At 44.2% G+C, this 24,284-nt stretch overlaps 2 protein-coding genes across 4 annotated transcripts; both read right to left on the bottom strand.

Annotated features, from left to right (window-relative positions):
• Positions 1–66: 66 nt before the first annotated feature.
• On the bottom strand, positions 67–3,475 carry LOC127313248 (putative protein phosphatase 2C 24). 3 transcript variants are annotated; one of them, XM_051343801.2, is made up of 7 exons: positions 2,239–3,475; positions 1,840–1,939; positions 1,703–1,756; positions 1,492–1,544; positions 1,358–1,416; positions 887–1,263; positions 67–258 (listed from the first exon to the last, which is right to left on the bottom strand). In XM_051343801.2, the coding sequence occupies exon 1, from the start codon at positions 3,297–3,299 to the stop codon at positions 2,340–2,342; it is 960 nt and encodes a 319-aa protein (XP_051199761.1). In that variant the 5' UTR covers positions 3,300–3,475; the 3' UTR covers positions 67–258; positions 887–1,263; positions 1,358–1,416; positions 1,492–1,544; positions 1,703–1,756; positions 1,840–1,939; positions 2,239–2,339. The 3 variants fall into 3 exon arrangements, with proteins under 3 accessions (XP_051199761.1, XP_051199760.1, XP_071680641.1); XM_051343800.2 differs by having other exon boundaries at positions 67–262; XM_071824540.1 differs by having other exon boundaries at positions 67–1,263.
• Positions 3,476–7,875: 4,400 nt separating this feature from the next.
• LOC127313249 (elongation factor 1-gamma 2) lies at positions 7,876–10,915 on the bottom strand. The gene is made up of 8 exons (XM_051343802.2): positions 10,782–10,915; positions 10,625–10,677; positions 9,852–10,001; positions 9,725–9,785; positions 9,588–9,640; positions 9,410–9,511; positions 8,849–9,335; positions 7,876–8,420 (listed from the first exon to the last, which is right to left on the bottom strand). Exons 2-8 carry the CDS (start codon positions 10,631–10,633, stop codon positions 8,041–8,043), a joined length of 1,242 nt encoding a protein of 413 aa, XP_051199762.1. The 5' UTR covers positions 10,634–10,677; positions 10,782–10,915; the 3' UTR covers positions 7,876–8,040.
• Positions 10,916–24,284: the final 13,369 nt, after the last annotated feature.

Raw genomic sequence — 24,284 nt, forward strand, 5'->3', positions numbered from 1 at the left:
CTCAATCATGGCATTGACGCGCTCCTTCTGGGCCTCATCAGAGATGTCAACTTTGGTCTCCATGAGGATGTCCTGGTCATGGAAAAGGGTGGAGTTCCTTGACCCTGAAGGGCGCCACAGAACCAATCACAAGCATCTTGCCGAAAGCATTCTTGTAGCACAGATCCATCCACAATAGGAACCTGCCAATCTTGTTCAGGGCCACATATGACATAGTGTTCTCTTTGTGGTACTTGTAGTTACAGAACCACAGAGTAACTGTCTAGATCATACATGTCCCAGAATCCCGAAATACAGACATCATATCTGAGTTCCAATTCATTTGAGGATCAAGGTTAGAACACAAAAAAACTGACTTTCTAAATTATTTAGCTATAAGCTAACATGATGTATGTCCAATTCTAGTCTCCAGCGATTACAAGGGCTGAGTGCCTCAATTACAATCACATTTGAAAAAAAAATACAGTCCTGGTGCACCAAGGAACATTTGTTAAGACAAAGCTAACTGCAGGAGGTGGTATATAATTGGTTACGACAGACTAACTGCACGACTCAGGACTCACAGAGACGGCAACAGAATGTTAAGCAGAGAGAAACATCAAAGAAGGGACAGTTAGTGTTGGCTCAGCAAATTTGTAGCAATCAGTGGTTGGTTTTATTGCTAGATTACAAATTCTATGGATAAGGCTTCTAAACAATGAACAAACATCACAGATAGAAGTTGCAACGGATCACTGACACCTTTTAACAGCAACCTCATGGAAGATCTTTGTGTTTGCTTGCAACAACACAACCATTAACAGGTAAGAAAAAAAAACTTGTATTCTCAAAAAAAAAGAACTAAAACTTGTTGAGCTCTAGAAAAATGACTCGATCGATTACTCACATGTTCAATAAGAGATTCTCTGAAAACTGAAAGAAGCTTCTCACCCTTCGAATGGGCACCTCGGGAATTAAAGGTAAACATTTATTATTATAATCAGTGAAAGGGACGGTAAATTTAAATCAAAGGGTGTAGCACAATGTTTACCGTACCGTCAAATAGCATTCCTCTGAAAGATAGCACCACCCGGAGTCTCCAGGACAGGCACATGCAAAGAATTATCAGTTCCTGAATCACTGTACTAAAAATTTGAACTTGTCTGTACATTTAATTGGTGTATGTACCTTTCTGAGGGGTTTCATCTTGATAAATTCAGCAGTTTTGTTTGAGACACCAAACTCGAGGTCCTTGGCCAGCTCAACCTTGACCCACATGGTATTCTGCAGCAATAAGTGCCTTAAAACGCCTTACAACCATAACAACGGAAAATAATATGTTCTGCATATAAAATAGCTAAAACTTGCTAACAATCACCTTGCGATATTGGAATCAACCTCTCCAGTAGAGAAGTCCATCCATCACTTCGTACCTGCCTGCAGAAACCAATAACTGGTAAGCACCAAAACTTGCTGGGCTATGATAGTAGAGTTAATTGATAGATCACTCACATATTCGATAAGAGAATATCCGAAAAGAAGGTTGCCACCATTCGAACGATCAACTTCAGGAAGAAATAAGAACAGTTATTAATTTAGTATAACTGCAAAGAAGCTTCTCACCCTTCGAATGAGCAATCTCAGGATCAAAGAATAACAGTTACCAATTTAATAAGTGCAAAGGTTGGTAATTTCAAATCAAAGGATGTAGCACGATATATACCATAGCGTCGAATAGCATTGCTCCCAAAAACAGCACCATCCAGAGTCTGAGGGACTGGAACATACAAAGAATTATTAGTCCTGAATCAATGTAATGAACACTTAAAACTTATCTGTAAATTTAACTGGTGTATGTACCTTTCTGAGGGGATTCAGCTTGATAAATTCAGAGGTTTTGTCCGAGACACCCACCCATCTCGAAGTTCTCGGTCAGCTCAGCCTTAACCCCCACACTATCCTGCAGCAATAAGTGCCATAAAACCATAAGGCATACAGCTGTAAAGATCATCAGATAATCTAGAAATAACTAGGATGTTCTGGAGACTTGACATCCAGGATGCACGAAATGAATCTAGCAGAGACAGAGATCTAAGGCACACGCCAAGTATCAGAACAAGGAAACCCTCCCAATAACAGAGGCTCAAGATCACTTGATCAGATGGACATCTACTTGCAGGCAAATCCGACAACCATAACTAAGCAACATTTAAATCTAGGAAGAATTTTCGCAAATCTTTGAAGAATGATGAAACTCACAAAATAATTGTCTACGGGAGCTGCTGGCTTCGCCCAATCCAAATCTTGAACCTGCACAAAAGCAACAAACTATTAGCTTCTGTTCAGAAAAAAAGGTTGAACTAGTAACCAAAGAATCCCGAGTCCTGAGACTCAATGAACGCCACCACGACGGTGATGTCGTCCTCCTTCCCGCCAGTGCGAGGCTGTCCCTGCTCCCGGCTGGCAACGCTGAAAGGCGAGTCTGTTTTGGGATCCTTGGACGTGACATATGCTCGAAATGCCATGATGCCCGCAACCTCTTCGGGCGTAAAGCCGAGGAGCATGGTGGACCACACTAAATTTTCCAAGGAGGAATCGGAGACATTGTCAAATAGGCCATCGGACGCAACCACCAGCACGTCGCCTTCCTCGACGGCCATCTCGCCCACCGCGGCGTCGCCGACCTTGGTGACGCCATTGCCGGCGCAGAGCTGGAAGGGGCAGTTGAAATACCACTGCTGCGGCTGGAACCGGCGCAGAACCTTGCCGCCGCGGAACACAGCAAAGCCGCTGTCCCCGACGTACGCCCACCGGAGGAGCCTGCCGGCCAGCGAGACGACGACGGCCGTGGACGCCGCGGGCGTGCCCGAGGCCGCGGTGCGCCGGTACGCCCGGTCCAGGATCTCGTAGGGGCAGACGGGCTTCCCGAGCTCGGACGTGGCCACCTCGGAGAAGGCGTTCTCCATGAGCCCGCGCGAGAAGGCGGCGGCGTCCACGCCTTGGGCGCGGCACCCCCCGACGCCGTCCGCCACGGCGACCACGCCGAAGACGTCGTGGCGGAAGTGGGAGTCTTCGTCGTGCTGGGGCACGTAGCAGGAACCGGAGCGCAGCCTCAGCGGCGCGCGTGGCGCCGTGGTGGGAGTGGGATTCGGCCGCGCGCGCGACTGCAGCTGCCGCAGAGAGCAGGCGACGTCCTCGCGGCCCGCGGCGGCGGAGGCGGGCAGGGTTCCGAAATGGATGCGCAGGGCGATCAGCATGGCGTCGGGGAGCCGGCCGTGGATCTGGTCCATGATCTTGCGGACCTGCGGCGGCGACTCCATTCCCGGGCTTCGATCGCGTTTTCGACCGACGAGGTGAGCTCAGAGGACTTTCTTGGGCTAGTTCCCCGGCGAGCGAGGGAGCGAGCTGAAGATCTCCGGCGCGCGATCGATCTGCTTCTTGCTTCGATTTGGGCTAGGGTTTCTGGTGCGCGCGAGCTTCTTGGATTAGAACTAGATCGGGCGCGATGAAAGCGGGGAGATTTTAGGTCTGGGATGGGGAAGGGAATTTATAGATTCGGTGCTGTCCGAACTCGAGTCGAACTCGGTTTGAATTTGGATGAAATCCAGCTGTGCGCGCGCTGTCCTGTCCGTGGTGGACTCGGTTTTGCGCGAGATTTCGGGCAGATTTGATTATAAGAGCATGTCTAACAAACCCTTAAAAGGACCAAACCCGTATAATAACCACCGATATACGGGGTAGGGCTCTACCTGGCCGTCTAGCAGACCCCGTAAAACAGGCCCCGCGCTGAGTTTTTACAGTTTCGGCTAAGGGGTGACTTTTGCCCCTTACTTGTACGGGGCGGGAGGCTGAATACACGGCCAACCCCTCACTCATGGCGGGCTGAAATTTCAGCACATAGCAACTGCTTCTGCGCATAATCTCGCCGGAATCCGGCCAAATTCCGGCGAGTTGCGGCCGAGGGTGGCGGCACGGGGCTAGGGATGGCGGCGCGCGAGACTAGGGCGACGGCAGGGCGGAAGGGCGGCGCGTGGGCTGGAGCGGGCGGCCAGGCGTGGCCATGGCGAGCGTTCGGAGCGGGACGGGCGCGGCCGCGTGGGCTATGCCGGAAGCGAAGCGCTATCAAAAGCGCGGACGGAGTGGAGCGAGCGGCGGTCGGAAGCGGCGCGGCGGCCGTGGCTCGCGTGGCAGTAACGTGAGCGGGCGAAGCGAAGCGGCGGGCGGCCGTGGGCAGCGGCGGCAGCCGGCCGCGAGCAGCGGCGGCGAGGCCGGTCGGGACGAACAGTGGGGCTGAGGCGAAGTGGGCTGGCTAGAGGAGGAAGAAGGAGAGGATGAAGAAGAGGAAGAAAATTAATTTGGCATATTTAGGAATATTCCCTTTTACAGTTTAGGCATACGGTGTCTGCTAGCTCGGACGAGTTTTCGGCCGGCGAAAAGTGAATACAGGACCCTTTACTCACGTTTTAAGGGGCGAAAAAATACGGAGCCTGTTAGACATGCTCTAACCCCCCTGGCTGGGCTCACTTGGATCATGTACCCCACATTGTTTGTCACTCTGGTTCTCAGCCCCCCCAGCTGGTGTTGGTGTTGCTCATGCCCCCTTTGGCATGATTAACAAATGCATCAGCATATAACCAGCGAACAGAAATATGAATAGACATATATACCCTGGTCCCTTCTCAGGTTGAATCACAAGTTTTTACCAATCAACAATGCTACTAACTTTTTCTACCTCATTGGATTGAGCAGAAACATGCTCAGAAACTCCGTCGGACCTAATACATATAGATAAAAAAAAACAGAAATTTTACACACCTAAACTCAAGCATATGTCAAACTAAACAAGGCAATATGCATTTACCTCTGCAGATCCATCACACCCTTTGTCAAATCCGTGCGGGGGGACGCGGCGGGGCGGCTAGAGCTCCCCTGGCGGCTCGGTCGCGGAGAATAGAATGGGCGAGCGGGGGGCGAAGGGAATGAATCGATGCGTGCCCTCCCCTTCTGTGTACGTGACTTGCAGGAGGGCATATTAGTCAAATAGAGCAGTTTCATTTTATTAAACGTTAATTCAGCAGCTAACAAAGAGAAAAGAGGCAATCATCCAGAATTTAGGCGTGGTGGGGGGCTGAGAACAAGGTGAGCCCAAATCTGGGTTTATTATCAAACCCTTGCCAAGTTTTGGGGTCAAAAGCAATTCTCCCGAGATTTCAGGGAGGGGAAAGTGTTCCACTCGGTTTCGTTGCCAAAGATTTAAGTCGGTTTCAACCAAATTAACCTTCAGCAGGATCTCCTTACTTTTAAAAAAACAAAATCTAACCTTTTTGATAGCGCATATCTTTGGAGCGCTACCCTCTCTACATAGCGTCATTCTCAAAGACGCTACTCTAGGGCGCTACCATGCCGAACGCTAGGCCCGTGTTTGCCAGCTGGTGAAAGAGTAGCGCCGTCGAGAATGGCACTATGTAGAAGATGGTAGCGCCCCAGAGATAGGTGCTACCAAAAAGGGTTACATTTTGATGATTTTTAAAAATGAGGTTAGATCGTGCTGAAGTTTCAAAAAGGGTTTATTTTGTTGAAATCGCCGAGATTTGAATACAAAATCTGATCGGTTCGGATTTGGAAGCAATCGCAAAATTCCCTGCAATATAAATTCAGGGGTTTTGTTTGAGACACCCATCTCAAAGTTCTTGGACAGCAGAACCTTTGGCCCCGCAGTATTCTGCAGCAATAAGTGCCTTGAAGGCATTCTTGTTGCCGTTGGCCGAATGCAAAATCTACGCAAATAAAACAAAATAAAATCAGGAGTGATATGGATTGATAAATTCAAGGGTATAGGTATTTCGAGCAAACAAAGTCATCTTTGTCTGCATATAAAAAGTAACTAGAGCATACATGCAAGCAGAATAGCTTTGTGTGCAAACAGAGCTTGGCTCTAGTGGTTAGGTCCCTTGTGGTGGAACCAGCCCACCCAGGTTCAAGTCCTAGACTTGACATGGGTGTTTGCATTTACCTGGATTTATTCCAGGATTTAACCGGCGCTATGCTTTCAGTGGTAGGTGACGTGCCCGTCAACAGCGAGGCGCCAGTGGTGACTTCGTCAACCTCAAGATATGCCGGCTCAGTCCCTCGAAGGTGCTCATAGGGGTAGGGTGTGCGTGCGTGCGTTCATAGGGGTGTTTGTACGTGCGTGTTTGTGAGCGTCTGCGTTGTACTGTGTTCTCAAAAAAAAAAAAAAAAAAAAAAAAAAGAATAGCTTTGTGTGCACCAACAGGATAAGCAGAGCGAAAAAAGAAACAAAGATGCACTAATCTCTCTAGGTCAGACACACAAATAAACAGCTCCCTAAATCCAGTCCAATGTGATCATATATAAGCTACAGAAACTGAAAAATGGAGAATTCAAAAAAAAATGGAAATAACTAGCATATCCTGAGGACTAAGCTTCTAACCTCCACGAACCGTTTTGCCTCTCTCTCCTAGGCGGCGGGCGGCAGGCGGCCAGATCTTCACGGGCAGCAGCCTTGGGCCCCTCTCCCTCCGCTTGCCGCTCTAGCGGCAGGAGGGGGAGGGGACCTCGTTCCTTTGCTCTGTAGTTAGGACTTGTGTGCCGTGGTGCGTCGTTGGGGTGGTGGGAGCGGCGCTCGGGTAAATAAATCTGCCTCAACTCCAATCCCACACCGTCGGCGACCTTTATGGCGGTGTCTCGGAGTTGTTGGCAACGTGTGCTTGTCGATCTTTCAGGTCGGCAGCTTGGTCTTCTCGCCGTTCTTCAGATCTGGCGAGATATGTTTCTCGACGTGTCGCTGGCATCTATCGTTGTCCACGACGGCACTGGGGGCCGGGGCGAGGTGGATGCTCTGGAGCAAGGATGCTGGTCCGAGGATGGTGGATTTGTCGTTATTCCTCGACTTCATCGATGGGATGCGGCGGATCTTGGCCCAAGATAGCACGGGGATGTCCCCCGGTTGACGTGCCACAGCGACATGTGCCTCGCTGCTTGCAGCGGGCCTGTTCATCGACTCACAAAGCCTTGTTAGCGATGGTGCTCTTTTGGATCTGGCAATGGTGGAGGCTCGGCGTCTCTTCCAACGCGCGTCTAGGCGGCGTTGGAGTTTGGCGGCGGCCATCGGCTTCAGCGAGTGCAGGAAATCTTAAGGATAGTTTTATATATTTCTGTTATTTAGGTTTTCAGGACAACTGTTTTCTCCTGATATGTCTGGTAGTTTTCAACGTTTGTTTACTCTTGTAACTTAATTTTCTATTAATGAAATACTCTCAAAAAGAAAAAAGAGGACTAAGCTTCTGCATATACACAGCACCACCTATCAAACCAAATACTTGGATCAGAACCATATATAAATCACAACCCATCCAGGACCATGGATTGGAACTACATCCATCAGAGACCGACGCAGACTGAGACCTACAACCCGCGTCGAGCACCAGACCAAGCCAATCACACATCATGCCCCCTCCAAATCGACGCGATCAAATCAGCATCTATCAGCAACAAGGAACCTACGAAGCGAGGTGAAACTCACGAGCGCCATCAGGAACGAAACAGTGACCTTCGACTAGAATTGCCACGACCTCGAACTCTCTAACCAACGTTTTACCGTGACAGTACAGATGCAAATATGCAATGGAGTCATGGACAGTCTCACGGACTATCATGCCATGCAGGTCATCCATTCCTAGTTTTGACATTTTTTTGAATCATATAATATACAGTATTATGCAAGCAAGCCGCAAGGAAAACCTTCGGAACTTGATGGCTTTGAAAGCTAATGAGGGCAGTGAAACGGTACAAATCAAGAATAACAGCAACAATATCAGAAGAGACAACAATATCATATGATTCAATCTGCAGGAAGACCCAGATGCATAAACCTCATAGCATAACGAGACTCATGACATAGCACAAAAATTGATTGGTTCACCAGGTCAATAGGCATTAAGTAACAAGCAAACTCTTTCCAAAAAAACGACAACTGTTTAGACACTGAATCCTTGTCCTACATAGATCTTCGCCCGACTGTCATCATCCGCACTGGTCCGCTTACTTGAAGCACTTGGCATCGAGCAAGGCCTCCCCCTCGAATGGCTCAAGGTCCTCGATCATGGCGTTGACGCGCTCCTTCTGGGCCTCATCGGAGAGGTCGACCTTGGTCCACGTGTAGAGCTCCATGTCGTAGACCTCTTCCATGACGAACTTGGGGATCTCCTGGCCACGGAAGAGCCACAGTCCCTTGAGCTTGAAGGGTGGCACAGAACCAATCACGAGCATCTTGCCAAAAGCATACTTGCGGCACAGGTCCATCCTCTGGAGGAAACCGCCGACCTTGTTCATGGTCACGTATGACACGGTGTTCTCTTCTTGGTACTTGTATTCACAGAACCACAGAGAGTATCCCTCTGGGTCAAACATGTTCCAGAAACCTGAAACAATGACATCACAAATGAGTTACATTTCTTGTGAGGATCTTGTTCATGAAACAAACAAAAAATGTATTTTCCAAATTATTTCATTTGGATTAAACAAGAGAAGGTCGACAAAAAAGAATAACATGAATGTATTCTGCTAAACAAAGCTGGCATTGTATTTTAGTGAAGAAAATTGCTACCCTAAGAGCATGACTCGGATGGAGTTGAACGTTTAACAGGCAGAAACATGAAGAATGGACAATGAGTTACTCTTAGCTTTACATCAATTAGTGTTCACTGAATGAATTTGTGGCTATCAATGATCAATTATAATTTCTAGATTATGAAATCCACATATCAGGCTTCTAAACAATTAACAAACATAAGATAGAAGTTGCAACAGATCACCAACATACAAAAAAATGGTAAGATGGACGTAATACCTTTAATGGCAACCTCGTGGAAGTTGCTCTTTGTGTTTGAGTACAGCCTCTTCCAGTCATCAAGCACCATCTTGCTTGGTGGCAGCAGATCAAGGGGATTTTTGGCCTTGGGCTTTGGTGCCTCTTCCTCTAGTGCCTCAACCACTGGCTTTGGGGCCTCCTTGGGAGCCTCTTTCTTGACCTCCTTTGGCTTAGCTGGAGCAGCAGCCTTCTTCTGAATAGCAGGAACAGCCTCTGCCTGCTTGACCTCACCAATGACCTTCTTGAAGTTAGGCTGGTTAACCATTGTCCAGAAGTACCTCTCAACATGAGGGAACTCAGATGTGAAAGCCTTGGTCAAGATGCGTGCAAAACCATGGTAGAGGTTGCATGTCATGACGATATCGGCCAGAGTGACAGCATGCCCAACAAGGAATGTGTTTGAGGCCAGGTGGGTGTTCAAAGCATCAAGCGCCCTCTTCAATCCAGCAATGGCAACTTCCTCTGACTGAAATGGTTTAACATTAGAACCTTGCAGCATACCAATGCTCATATAGCTGACATACAAATCCTAAAACTTACCGGAGCAATGTAAGGCATATAACCCAGCCTTGGGTACAACCACCTTGCGAGATTGGTATCAACCTCTGTGGCAGCAAAGTCCATCCATTGCTCAACATGTGCCTGCAAGAACCATTAGCAGGTCATTTACTAAACCTTCCTGAGAAATGACGATAGAATTTGTTGATAGATCACTCACGTAGTCGATGAGAGAGCTGCCATAAAGAACGCTGTCACCCTTTGAGCGAGCAACTGAAGGAAGAAAAGAGAACATTGGTTAAGTTAGGCAGTGTGGAGGGAGCAAAGTTAAATCAATAGCTGTAACAGTATATATACCATAGCGTGCAATAGCATTGCTCTCAAAAACAGCACCATCAGGAGTCTCAAGGACAGGAACCTGCAAAGAATTATCAGATGATGGTTCACTGTGTTAACCTTGGTTTGCAAATTTAGTCAGTGTTACCTTCCCGAGGGGATTCATCTTGATGAACTCAGGGGTTTTGTTGGAGACACCCATCTCAAAGTTCTTGGCCAGCTCAACGTTGATTCCACAGTACTCCGCAGCGATGAGTGCCTTGTAGGCATTCTTGTTGCCGCTGCCGGAGTGCAACACCTGAGCGAACAAGACATGAGACAATGTTCAGAACAATTGAAAATCATCTGCATATGCAGATAAAGTAACTAGAACGTACATGTGCAGGCAGAACAAGTTTTTGCACACCGGCAGACTAAGCAAAGTAAATGAAGCAGTGATGCAATAAAAACTCCCTCAGGCACAAACAAAAAACAGCACCCTAAATCCGTTCTAGCGTGGTGATATATGAACACATCGAGAATTCGGAAACCCAGAAATATCTGACATATCCTGTAGATCTAAGAGGCATGTGCATGGTCATATAAAAACTTAGATGACACTATTAGCGAACATCAATCAAGTGAGTGTACGGGGAAACGCTCCAGCGTCAGCAAACAAATCAATATTCCGATCAGAACCGCTGTAAATCGAACATCCAGGACCAGCGAACTAAATCCAGCAGAGACGCTATACAGGTAATAAGAGGCCTACGACCCACGTATGGCAACGGAACAAGCTAAGCGCACATAACGCGCCCTCCAAATCGGAGAGGCTCAGCAGTTACTCGGTAACATCAACGTCTAAATTCACAGGCAATTCCGAACTAGGCAAGCATACATAATAAGCAACAAGCAAATCTACGGAGCGGGATGGAAACTCACGAGCGCCATGGCGGCAGGAGCAGCTGGCTTTCGCCCGACCCAAGATCTCAGATCTGCACAAAAGCACAAGAGGAAACCGTGAGCTCCGACCAGAATCACGACGAGCGGGAGATCGAGGGGAGAGGGATCCCCAGGGCGGCGGAGCTCGGGATCTTACGGCGGTCGTGGATCGGGACGAGATCGCGGCGAAAACCCCAGGAGACGAGGTGGGAGAGGCGGAGCGGAGAGGGGTTTACGAATGGAGGGAGTGTCCGGATTTATGGCGGCGCTGGGGGTGGGAGGAGCTCGCGGCTATCTAGGGTTGCGGCGCGGACGGCCCGGATGGCGCGGCGGGGGAGGATGGACGGACCAGATTAGTCGGGGGATGGGGTTGTGGTTTTTTTTGGTTGCGACTCCCTTGAGTTTCTTCGAATCTGTATCAGGTCCCTGCAGTGTGGAGCTTGTTCGTTGGGAATATTACTTGGACGATACGGATCCGTGCGTGCCATTGACGGGTGAGTGAGCGTCACGTCATCTCCAAACATGCTTTACGTGTTATCAAAAACAAACAAAAAAAACATGCTTTACCTTGTGCCCTATCCACTCTATGCTTCTATGAATTTCTTGTGAACAGTGCCATATTGTTTTCTTGAATTTCACCTTGTGCCCTAGCCACTCTGTTTTGGAACTCGTATTCCATTTGAAATGACCCTACAGCTTTTGTTGCTGATGTTCGGGCAGCATGTGAAGTTCATCTCTTTTTTGGTTGTTGTTTTAATGATGCTATGAGCCGCGTTTGGTAGCCTGGGTGTCCCTTCGCTCACATCGGCCCACCAAATTTCGGGTCGTTTGGTTCCCTGGACGCACTCACGTTCTTGCATACACGGGTTTTAAAGCACCCCTGGGACATGCCCCGGAGGAACACCCGGTTTGACAGTTTCTCCAGGGCCAGGCCCTGGCGAGACGAAAATCGACAACGTCGTTTGCGCGGGAGCTCCGCCTCGGCATGGCAGGAGAAGCCGAAATTCCAGCGGCGTTGCGGGGTAAAGGTAGGGGTAACCTCCCTCTTCGGTTACCCTCTCCATTAGCCCCCTCCCAAATTTTGCATTCCGCCAATTTCCGCACCGGCGGCGGCGACCTAGATCTGGCAGCGTGCATCTACCTTCGGTCTCCGGCGCCGGACCAGGCTCCTCTTCTCCAGCCGCGGCGGAGCCTGCGCACATCTGCAGCGGCTTTCGGCCGTGTCCATCGTCGCCATGACGGAGGTAAGGGGAAACTCCTCTGCTCTACTATAGTGTTCGATTCATATTCGTAGAACTGGTTGGATTCGATAAGACCGTTCGTAATGCATATATCTTGTTGAGTAGACCGACCAGCTCCAGCTTGTGCATCACGCCGCAGCACTCATCATTTGCGTACAAGCTTGGATCCTGATGGTGCACAAGAGAGCAGTTAGGCATGCTGCTTATCCTCGTGTGATTTACGGATCTATGATACACCGAGATCAGGAGAGGATTGTCAACCTAAACAACATCTACAACTGCAACGACGTAGAAGCCATCCAGATGCTACTGATGAGAAGAGCCCCTTTCTATGCACTTGTGAAAACGTTCAGTGAAAGAGGACTGCTGACGGGTAGCATCCACACCTCTGTCGAAGAACAAGTCGCAATGTTTCTTCATGTCGTCGGTCATAACCAGAGGTTCAGAGTCATCCATAACACATTCAGGCGATCCACGTAGACTATCTCTCGGTACTTCCAGCAGGTGTTGTCCGCAATTGGGGAGCTCAGAGGTGAAATGATCAAGCCTGCATCAATGAATACACCAACCAAGATAAAGAACAGCTACAGGTGGTTCCCTGATACGTCTCAAACGTATCTATAATTTCTTATGTTCCATGCTACTTTTATGATGATACTCACATGTTTTATACACATTATATGTCATTATTATGCATTTTCCGGCACTAACCTATTAACGAGATGCCGAAGAGCCAGTTGTTGTTTTCTGCTGTTTTTGGTTTCAGAAATCCTAGTAAGGAAATATTCTCGGAATTAGACGAAATCAACGCCCAGGTCCCTATTTTTCCACGAAGCTTCCAGAAGTCCGAGGGAGAGATGAAGTGGGGCCACGAGGTGGCCGCACCATAGGGCGGCGCGGCCCAGGCCCTGGCCGCGCCGCCTGGTGGTGTGGGCCCCTCGGGCGCCCCCCTGACCTAATTCCTTCGCCTACTTAAAGCCTTCGTCGCGAAACTTCCAGTACCGAGAGCCACGATACGAGAAAACATACTGAGACGCCGCCGCCGCCAATCCCATCTCGGGGATTACTGAGATCACCTCCGGCACCCTGGAGAGGGGAATCATCTCCCGGAGGACTCTACACCGCCATGGTCGCCTCCGGATTGATGAGTGAGTAGTTCACCCCTGGACTATGGGTCCATAGCAGTAGCTAGATGGTTGTCTTCTCCCCATTGTGCTTCATTGTCTGATCTTGTGAGCTGCCTATCATGATCAAGATCATCTATTTGTAATGCTACATGTGTGTTTGTTAGGATCCGATGAATAGAGAATACTATGTTATGTTGATTATCAATCTATCTATGTGTTGTTTATGATCTTGCATGCTCTCCGTTGCTAGTAGAGGCTCTGGCCAAGTCATTGCTTGTAACTCCAAGAGGGAGTATTTATGCTCGATAGTGGGTTCATGTCTCCGTGAATCTAGGGGAGTGACAGCAACCTCTAAGGTTATGGATGTGCTGTTGCCACTAGGGATAAAACATTGATGCTATGTCCGAGGATGTAGTTATTGATTACATTACGCACCATACTTAATGCAATTGTCTGTTGTTTACAACTTAATACCGGAAGGGGTTCGGACGATAACCTGAAAGTGGACTTTTTAGGCATAGATGCATGCTGGATAGCGGTCTATGTACTTTGTCGTAATGCCCAATTAAATCTCACAATACTCATCATGTCATGTATGTGCATTGTCATGCCCTCTCTATTTGTCAATTGCCCAACTGTAATTTGTTTACCCAATATGCTATTTCTTATGGGAGAGACACCTCTAGTGAACTGTGGACCCCGGTCCATTCTTTTACATCGAATACAATCTACTGCAATAATGTTTCTACTGTTCTCTGCAAACAATCATCATCCACACTATACATCTAATCCTTTGTTACAGCAAGCCGGTGAGATTGACAACCTCACTGTTTCGTTGGGGCAAAGTACTTTGGTTGTGTTGTGCAGGTTCCACGTTGGCGCCGGAATCCCTGGTGTTGCGCCGCACTACACTCCGTCACCATCAACCTTCAACGTGCTTCTTGACTCCTACTGGTTCGATTAAACCTTGGTTTCTTACTGAGGGAAAACTTGCTGCTATACGACATCATACCTTCCTCTTGGGGTTCCCAACGGACGAGTGCTTTACCGTCACAAGGAAGCTACTACGCCCATGTCAACTCCCACGGTAGCAGCATATTTTCTGGCGCCGTTGCCGGGGAGATCAAGACACGCTGCAAGGGGAGTCTCCACATCACAATCTCTTTACTTTGTTTTTGTCTTGCTTTATTTTATTTACTACTTTGTTTGCTGCATTATATCAAAATAAGAAAAAATTAGTTGCTAGTTTTACTTTATTTACTATCTTGTTCTCCATATTAAAAACACAAAAAAAATAGTTACTTGTTTTACTTTACTTAATATCATGCAGGTTTTTATTTCACTAGTTAAGCATAATGGAAAACAACAAAAATATGAGAGATCTTTATGAACTTTATCTTGAATTAGGAAATGATGTGTTTGAAGAGAGAATTAAGAAACCCATGGAACTTTATATGCATGCTAATGGGAATGTTATTAATATGAATGCTTTGAACACTATTGTTGCTAGTGCTATGGAAAATTCTAAGCTTGGGGAAGCTGGTTTTGATGAGCATAATATTTTTAGTCCCCCAAGCATTGAGGAGAAAATTTTCTTTGATGATACTTTGCCTCCTATTTATGATGATTATAATGATAGTAGTCTTTTAGTGCCACCTACTATGGAGGATAAAATTGATTATGATTACAATATGCCTCCTATATTTGATAGCTACTTTGTTGAATTTGCTCCCACTACAACTAATAAAATTGATTATGCTTATGTGGAGAGTAATAATTTTATGCATGAGACTCATGATAAGAATGCTTTATGTGATAGTTATATTGTTGAGTTTGCTCATGATACTACTGAAAGTTATTATGAGAGAGGAAAATATGGTTGTAGAAATTTTCATGTTACTAAAACACCTCTCTATATGCTGAAATTTTTGAAATTACACTTGTTTTATCTTTCTACGCTTGTTGCATTATGCCTACATAACTTGTTTATTTACAAGATCCCTTTTCATAGGAAGCATGTTAGACTTAAATTTGTTTTGAATTTGCCTCTTGATGCTCTCTTTTGCTTCAAATACTATTTCTTATGAGTGCATCATTAAAACTGCTGAGCCCATCTTAATGGCTATAAAGAAAATAACTTCTTGGGAGATAACCCATGTGTTATTTTGCTACAGTATTTTGTTTTATATTTGAGTCTTGGAAGTTGTTTACTACTGTAGCAACCTCTCCTTATCTTAGTTTTATTGCATTGTTGTGCCAAGTAAAGTCTCTAATAAAAGTATGATACTAGATTTGGATTACTGCGCAGAAACAGTTTTCTTTGCTGTCACGAATCTGGGTCTAATTCTCTGTAGGAAACTCAGAAAATTATGCCAATTTACGTGAGTGATCCTCAGATATATACGCAACTTTCATTAGTTTTAAGTTTTTTCATTTGAGCAAGTCTGGTGCCTGTTAGAAATTCGTCTTTACGAACTGTTCTGTTTTGACAGATTCTGCCTTTTATTTTGCATTGCCTGTTTTGCTATGTTAGATGGATTTCTTTGTTCCAATGACTTTCAGTAGCTTTGTGCAATGTCCAGAAGTATAAAGAATGATTGTGTCACCTCTGAATATGTGAATTTTAATTGTGCACTAACCCTCTAATGAGTTGCTTTAAGTTTGGTGTGGAGGAAGTTTTCAAGGGTCAAGAGAGGAGGATGATATACACCATGATCAAGGAGAGTGAAAGCTTTAAGCTTGGGGATGCCCCGGTGGTTCACCCCAGCATATATTAAGAAGACTCAAGCGTCTAAGCTTGGGGATGCCCAAGGCATCCCCTTCTTCATCGACAACATTATCAGGTTCCTCCCCTGAAACTATATTTTTATTCCGTCACATCTTATGTACTTTGCTTGGAGCGTCTGTTTGTTTTTGTTTTTGTTTTGTTTGAATAAAATGGATCTTAGCATTCATTGTATGGGAGAGAGACACGCTCCGCTGTTGCATATGGACAAGTATGTCCTTAGGCTTTACTCATAGTATTCATGGCGAAGTTTCTTCTTCGTTAAATTGTTATATGGTTGGAATTGGAAAATGATATATGTGGTAATTGGTATAACATCTTGAATAATGTGATACTTGGCAATTGTTGTGCTCATGTTTAAGCTCTTGCATCATATACTCTGCACTTATTAATGAAGAAATACATAGAGCATGCCAAAATCTGATTTGCATGTTTGGTTTCTCTAAGGTCTAGATAATTTCTAGTATTGAGTTTGAACAACAAGGAAGACGGTATAGAGTCTTATAATGTTTACAATATGTCTTTTATGTGAGTTTTGCTGTACCGGTTCATCCTTGTGTTTGTTTCAAATAACCTTGCTAGCCTAAACCTTGTATCGAGAGGGAATACTTCTCATGCATCCAAAATCCTTGAGCCAACCACTATGCCATTTGTGTCCACCATACCTACCTACCACATGGTATTTCTCCGCCATTCCAAAGTATATTGCTTGAGTGCTACCTTTAAAATTTCCATTCTCTACCTTTACAATATATAGCTCATGGGACAAATAGCTTAAAAACTATTGTGGTATTGAATATGTACTTATGCACTTTATCTCTTATTAAGTTGCTTGTTGTGCGATAACCATGTTTCTGGGGACGCCATCAACTATTTCTTTGTTGAATATCATGTGAGTTGCTATGCATGTTCGTCTTGTCTGAAGTAAGAGTGATTTATCATGATCAAATGGTTTGAGTATGCATATTGTTAGAGAAGAACATTGGGCCGCTAACTAAAGCCATGATCCATGGTGGAAGTTTCAGTTTGGACAACAAACCTCAATCTCTTATGAGAATATTATTTGTTGTTGAATGCTTATGCATTAAAGAGGAGTCCATTATCTGTTGTCTATGTTGTCCCGGTATGGATGTCTAAGTTGAGAATAATCAAAAGCGAGAAATCCAATGCGAGCTTTCTCCTTAGACCTTTGTACAGGCGGCATAGAGGTACCCCTTTGTGACACTTGGTTGAAACATGTGCTATGCTATGATAATCCATGTAAATCCAAGCTAATTAGGACAAGGTGCGGGCACTATTAGTATACTATGCATGAGGCTTGCAACTTGTAGGATATAATTTACATAACTCATATGCTTTATTACTACCGTTGACAAAATTGTTTCTTGTTTTCAAAATAAAAGCTCTAGCACAAATATAGCAATCGATGCTTTCCTCTTTGGAGGACCATTCTTTTACTTTTATGTTGAGTCAGTTCACCTATTTCTCTCCACCTTAAGAAGCAAACACTTGTGTGAACTGTGCATTGATTCCTACATACTTGCATATTGCACTTGTTATATTACTCTATGTTGACAATATCCATAAGATATACATGTTACAAGTTGAAAGCAACCGCTGAAACTTTATCTTCCTTTGTGTTGCTTCAACACTTTCTACTTTGAATTATTGCTTTATGAGTTAACTCTTATGCAAGACTTATTGATGCTTGTCTTTAAGTACTATTCATGAAAAGTCTTTGCTTTATGATTCAGTTGTTTACTCATGTCATTTACCATTGTTTCGATCGCTGCATTCATTACATGTGCTTACAATAGTATGATCAAGATTATGTTGGTAGCATTGTCACTAAGAAATTATCTTTGTTATCATTTACCTACTCGGGACGAGTAGGAACTAAGCTTGGGGATGCTTGATACGTCTCAAACGTATCTATAATTTCTTATGTTCCATGCTACTTTTATGATGATACTCACATGTTTTATACACATTATATGTCATTATTATGCATTTTCCGGCACTAACCTATTAACGAGATGCCGAAGAGCCGATTCTTTGTTTCTGCTGTTTTTGGTTTCAGAAATCCTAGTAAGGAAATATTCTCGGAATTGGACGAAATCAACGCCCAGGTCCCTATTTTTCCACGAAGCTTCTAGAAGTCCGAGGAGAGACGAAGTGGGGCCACGAGGTGGCCACACCATAGGGCGGCGCGGCCCAGGCCCTGGCCGCGCTGCCTGGTGGTGTGGGCCCCTCGGGCGCCCCCCTGACCTAATTCCTTCGCCTACTTAAAGCCTTCGTCGCGAAACTTCCAGTACCGAGAGCCACGATACGAGAAAACATACTGAGACGCCGCCGCTGATACGTCCAAAACGTATCTACTTTCCCGAACACTTTTGCTATTGTTTTGCCTCTAATTTGTGTATTTTGGATGCAACTAACACGGACTAACGCTGTTTTCAGCAGAACTGCTCTGGTGTCTCGTTTTTGTGCAGAAATCCAACTTTCGGGAAAATCCTCGGAATTTATGCAGAAGGCCCTATTTTCCCAGGAAACTAACGGAGCCAGAAGGACAATTGAGGTGGAGGCCCGAGGGCCCCACACCATAGGGCGGCGCGGCCCAGGGGGGGCCCGCGCGGCCCTGTGGTGTGGCCCCCTCGGCCGGCCTCCGATGCCCTCCTTCGGACTACTTATTCGCCTCGACCTAAAAACGCACGGGGAGAAGTCGAAGTCGCCAGAAACCCTCCAGAACGCCGCCACATCGCGAAACTCCGTCGCGGGAGCCAGAAGTCTCCGTTCTGGCACTCCGCCGGGACGGGGAATTGGAGGAGATCATCACCGCCATCACCGCCAACGCCTCTACATCAACCAGCCATGTTTCCCCCATCCATGTGTGAATAATTCCCCCACTGTAGGCTGAAGGGGATGGTAGGGATTGGATGAGATTGGTCATGTAATAGCATAAGATTGTTAGGGCATAGTGCCTAGTGTCCGTAATTGGTACTTTGATGATATTGTTGCAACTTGTTATGCTTAATGCTTGTCACTAGGGCCCGAGTGCCATGATCTCAGATCTGAACATGTTATTGTTTCATCATGATATTCATTGTTTATGATCTTACCTATAAGTTGTATACACATGTCGCTGTCCGAAACCAATGGCCCCGAAGTGACAGAAATCGGGACAACCGGAGGGAATGGTAGCGATGTGAGGATCACATGTGTTCACGGAGTGTTAATGCTTTGCTCCGGTACTCTATTAAAAGGAGTACCTTAATATCCAGTAGTTTCCCTTGAGGCCCGGCTGCCACCGGCTGGTAGGACAAAAGATGTTGTGCAAGTTTCTCATTGCGAGCACGCACGACTATATATGGAACACATGCCTATTGATTGCTTTGTACTGGGACACCGTTTTATTATTATCTGCAAATGCCCTGCTATGATTGTTACATGAGTTTCTCTCATCCATGCAACGCCCGTCATCCGTCCCCGTGCCTACAGTATTTTAATCCTGTTGTTTACTAAAATCACTACTGCTGTCTTTATTACTCTGCTGCTGTTATTTCACTACTGCTACTGCTATAAAACTGTTACTACTGATAAACTCTTGCGAGCAAGTCTGTTTCAGTGCGGCTGAATTGACAACTCATTGTTAAGGCTTCCAAGTGTTCTTTGTCTCCCCTTGTGTCGAATCAATAAATTGGGTTATACTACCCTCGAAGACTCGTTGCGATCCCCTATACTTGTGGGTCATCAAGACTATTTTTAAGGCGCCGTTGCCGGGAGCATAGCTTTATTTGGAAGTTCACTTGGATTAATATTGTTCGCTGCAAATTCTCCATCATGGGTAAACCTCGCGATACTAAGATCGCCATATTACCATCCACTACAAGAAAAGGTACAATTCTGAATACCTCTGCTGCTCTTGATTCACCATCTGTGATTGATAAACTTGTTTCACCGCCGCATGCTTCACATGCAGGTACTTCTGCTGAATCTGAAAACTCTCATAATATTGATAATGTTTCTGCTGTGCTTGATGATAGTGGTTCATTGGGATCCTTTCTAGATGCTACAATTGCTAGGTCTAGACAAATAGAAAATGCTGAAACTCCTAATGCCACTACACCTGTTAGTTCACCTGAACTTGATTATTTTAGTGATGATCCTGAGGAAGATTATGTGGAGCTTAATGATGATTTTATTGAAATATGCAATGCTACTACTGATGCAAGAAAAATTAAAAAGTTGCTTGCAGAACATACTGTTAGATATAAACTGTCTCCTGATCCTAAATTTGCCACATCTCCTATAAACATTAGGGATAAAGATTATGATTTTTCTCTTGATCTATCTCATATAGCTATTGTTGAGAAAACACCTTTTTGTGGTACCGAAAAAGAGAGTGCTGTTGAACACATGACTGAGTTATCTACTCTTAGTAGCTTATTTTCTGATGATGTCAAGATGCGTACTTACTTTGTTACTAAAATCTTTCCATTCTCATTAAAGGATGACGCTAAAACTTGGTATAATAATTTGCCACCTAATTCTATTAAAAGTCCAAGAGAATTGCTTGATACTTTCTTCCGCAAATACTTTCCTGCTAGTGCTCAACATATTGCTTTGCAGAGAATCTATAATTTTGACCAGGGAGATGAAGAGAAATTGCCTGAGGCTTGGTCGAGATTTTGCTCTCTTATTAGAGCTCGGCCTGATCATGATTTGGAAAAGCATGATTTACTTGATATATTTTATAGTGGACTAACCATTGAGTCTAGGGCATACCTGGATAGTTGTGCTGGTTGTGTTTTTAGGAAAAGAACTCCGGATGACGCTGAAGAATTATTGGCTAAAATAAGCCGGAATCATGATGATTGGACTACGCACAGACCGACTCCAACACCAATATTGAAGAAGAGGGGTTTAATTAAATTGAATGATGAAGATATGAGGGAAGCCAAGAAGTCTCTCAAGGAGAAAGGTATTAAATCTGAAGATGTGAAGAATCTACCTCCTATAGAAGATATATGTGAGATAATTCCCCCTTCATCCATGATTGAGGTAAACTCCCTTCAACGCTTTACTAGGGAAGATATTCCGTATTCGAAACCTCCTGCTCAATGCTTAGATGAGTTTGATAATTATATTGTTAAGCAAGAAAATTTTAATATGAGAGTAGAGAATCATTTAATGGAAAATTCTCGAGCTATTAGTGAATTGCATGGTATTGTAGAAAGAACCTCCAATGATGTTAAGATGCTTGTTAAACATTTTCATATGATTCAAACTCAAATTGATCAACTCACTAAAGTGCAAAATGACTTGTTAGGGAATAATTCTAAAGAGAAACATGCTTATGAAGTAACAACTAGAGGTGGTGTCTCTACCCAGGATCCTTTATATCCTGAAGGGCATCCCAAAAGAATTGAACAAGATTCTCAACGCATTGAACCTAGTGCTCATTCTAGGAAGAAAAAGAAGAAGAAACATAAAAATGTTGTAGAATCCTCTGAACCTGTTAATGATCCTAATAGTATTTCTATTTCTGATGCTGAAACTGAAAGTGGCAATGAATATGATAAAGATAATGATAAGAATGATACTCCTGATAAAGAAGAAGTAGAAGAAGAACCTGAAAAGCATGCTAAAAATAAAAAGTATACTAAAGAAGATTTTATTGCTGAGAAACATGGTAATGAAAGAGAACCTTGGGTGCAAAAGCAAATGCATTTTCCTGCTAAGAAACTAAAATCAAAGGAAGAAGAACACTATAATAAATTTTGTGATTGGATGAAACCTTTATTCTTGCAAATCCCTTTGACTGATGCTATTAAATTGCCTCCTTATTCAAAGTATATGAAAGATATTGTTACTAACAAAAGGAAAATCCCCAATGAGGAAATTTCCACTATGCTTGCTAATTACTCCTTCAATGGCAAAATACCAAAGAAGTTGGGCGACCCAGGTATACCTACTATTCCTTGTTCTATTAAGAATAATTATGTTAAAACTGCTCTATGTGACTTGGGAGCCGGTGTTAGTGTTATGCCTTTTTCTCTTTATAAGAGACTTTACTTAGATAAGTTGATACCTACTGATATATCTTTACAAATGGCTGATAAATCTACTGCTGTTCCTGTTGGTATATGTGAGAATGTTCCTGTTCAAGTTACTACAAACTGCTTGATATTAACTGATTTTGTTGTGTTGGAAATGCCTGAAGATGATAATATGTCTATTATTCTTGGGAGACCTTTTCTTAACACCGCAGGGGCTGTTATTGATTGCAATAAAGGAAAGGTTACTTTTAATGTTGATGATAAGGAGCATACCGTCTATTTCCCCAAGAAGATTGATAAAGTATGTGGAGTCAATACTATTACTAATGTGAGAAGTATTAAAGTGGGAACTATTGATTGTCCTATATATGAGCCTAAAGAAGAATATCAAACTCTCGTGATTGTATCCATATCAATACAATTCAAGGTAACATGATTGATTTGAGGTTCATTTCTTCTTATGCTATGTAAAATTTATTTGGTGGCAAGACTTGATCAACCTTGTTAACAAATACCTTTTATATGCATAGAGGAGGTAAACAACATCTCTTTCTTCCTCCACTTTCTCTAGTTGCTGTAACACTTTTTAATTTGCAAAGTTCCTTAGTTATTTGAAGATTTCAAAAATTTTCCTGGCCAGTAATAATAAACTAAATACCCGGAATATGATCCATCTTCGTCGTACTACGGAGATACCACTTCATGGCCCCGATGGGATTGATCTCCACTTAGGCCAAAAGCCTAAGCTTGGGGGGAGGTATACCGGCATCACTCATTCTTTGCATATTATGATTGCTGGATACTTGTACATACTTGTTTTGTTCGTTTGAGTGGTTTTCTAATGAGAGGAAGATGATATTTGGGGAAGTGCTGCCTGAAAACAGATTCTGGACTGTTACTAGAAAAATTCGTGCGCACAGCCAGAACATTATTTTGAGCTGCCAATTTTTGTGCAGGTTCCCCAGGTTGTTATCTAACTTTCATTAGTTGAACACTTTTCGATCTGAGCAACGTAAGATTTTTGTAAAAATCGATTTCTGTACTGCTGTCAGGTTTTGGCAGATTTCTGTCATCCTGTTGTTATGTGTTTCTTTTAGTTTGCTATTTCTTGTTTTTGCTTTGTTTCTTTCCCAAAACACAAAAAGACCAAAAATATTTCTGTTGTTTCTCTTCACCATTTGTTTTGCTTTGGTTTCTTGCATTTGTTTCACTTTATTTGCTATTGCTAGTTTGCCATAAGAAAACCCAAAAAGATTTTGCTTTGTTTGTTTGTTTCCTTTTGTTCTTGTTCTCAAATTCGAAAACACCAAAAATATTTGCTGTTCTTCTTTGGTTTGCAAAGTTCTTTATGAGTTCAATGGTCTTCGGTGGCTGGAGCGTGGTTTTCATTTCATATTATCCAAGCTACACAAGTGAAAGGGCAATAATGACGATCTACGACAATCTGATTGCGGTGAGAGGCTGGTATGAACTCTATTTGTTTTCATTTTTGTACATATACTCATCCATGTGAGCATGCTTAGTTGGTTCATGTGAGGTATATGTTATTTGAGAAAGTCTAGTAGTTCATGATCTCTCATGTTTAGCACCAATTTATTAATATGAGTAGCATGTCAGGGATGTTTGCTTGCATTGTTTTATTCATAAGTAAGTATGGCATTGTGGTATCCTCCTCTGAATAATTCATTCATATCGACTTGGCACATGCTCACGCATGCATATGACTGAACAAAAGTCAATTAAGCCTCGATGATTTATATTGCTTCAGAGTTCTTGTATCACTTTTATGCCTCCGTTAATTTATTTTGCCGCAAGCATGATTATGACAGTTGCTGCTCTCTTGATTTGTCACTCCCTAGTCCATTGCTAGCCTTCACTTGTACTGAGCGGGAACGTTGCTCGTGCTTCCAAACACCTGAAAACCAAGTTGTTCCAAAGTGTCCACCATAAATACCTATGCATGGCATTTCAAACCATTCCAAGTAAATTCTCATGCGCTACCTTTAAAACCTTCAAAATGCTTCTCAATTTGTGTTTATGTTTCATAGCTCATGAGGAAGTATGTGGTGTTTAGCTTTCAACCTTGTCATTTACTTTTGACGGACTCTCATATGGACTAGTGGCACATCCACTTATCCAATAATTTTGCAAAAAGAGCTGGCAATGGGATTCCCAGTCCCAAATTAATTAACTTAAATAGACACTCCTCCATGGTTTGTGATTGATGGAAGGCACCCGAAGATTCGGTTAGCCATGGCTTGTGTAAGCAAAGGTTGGGGGGAGTGTCATCATAATAAAACTAAAATAAAAGGGCACTCCTTCATGGTATGAGATTGTTGGCAGGCACCCGATGATTCGGTTAGCCATGGTTTGTGAAAGAAAGGTTGGAAGGAGTGCCGAATAAATATGCAATAATTCATGGGAGCCGCTCTTGAAAGTCCGGTTGGC

Source organism: Lolium perenne, chromosome 7, assembly GCF_019359855.2.
Source record: "Lolium perenne isolate Kyuss_39 chromosome 7, Kyuss_2.0, whole genome shotgun sequence".
Lineage (NCBI taxonomy): Eukaryota > Viridiplantae > Streptophyta > Magnoliopsida > Poales > Poaceae > Lolium > Lolium perenne.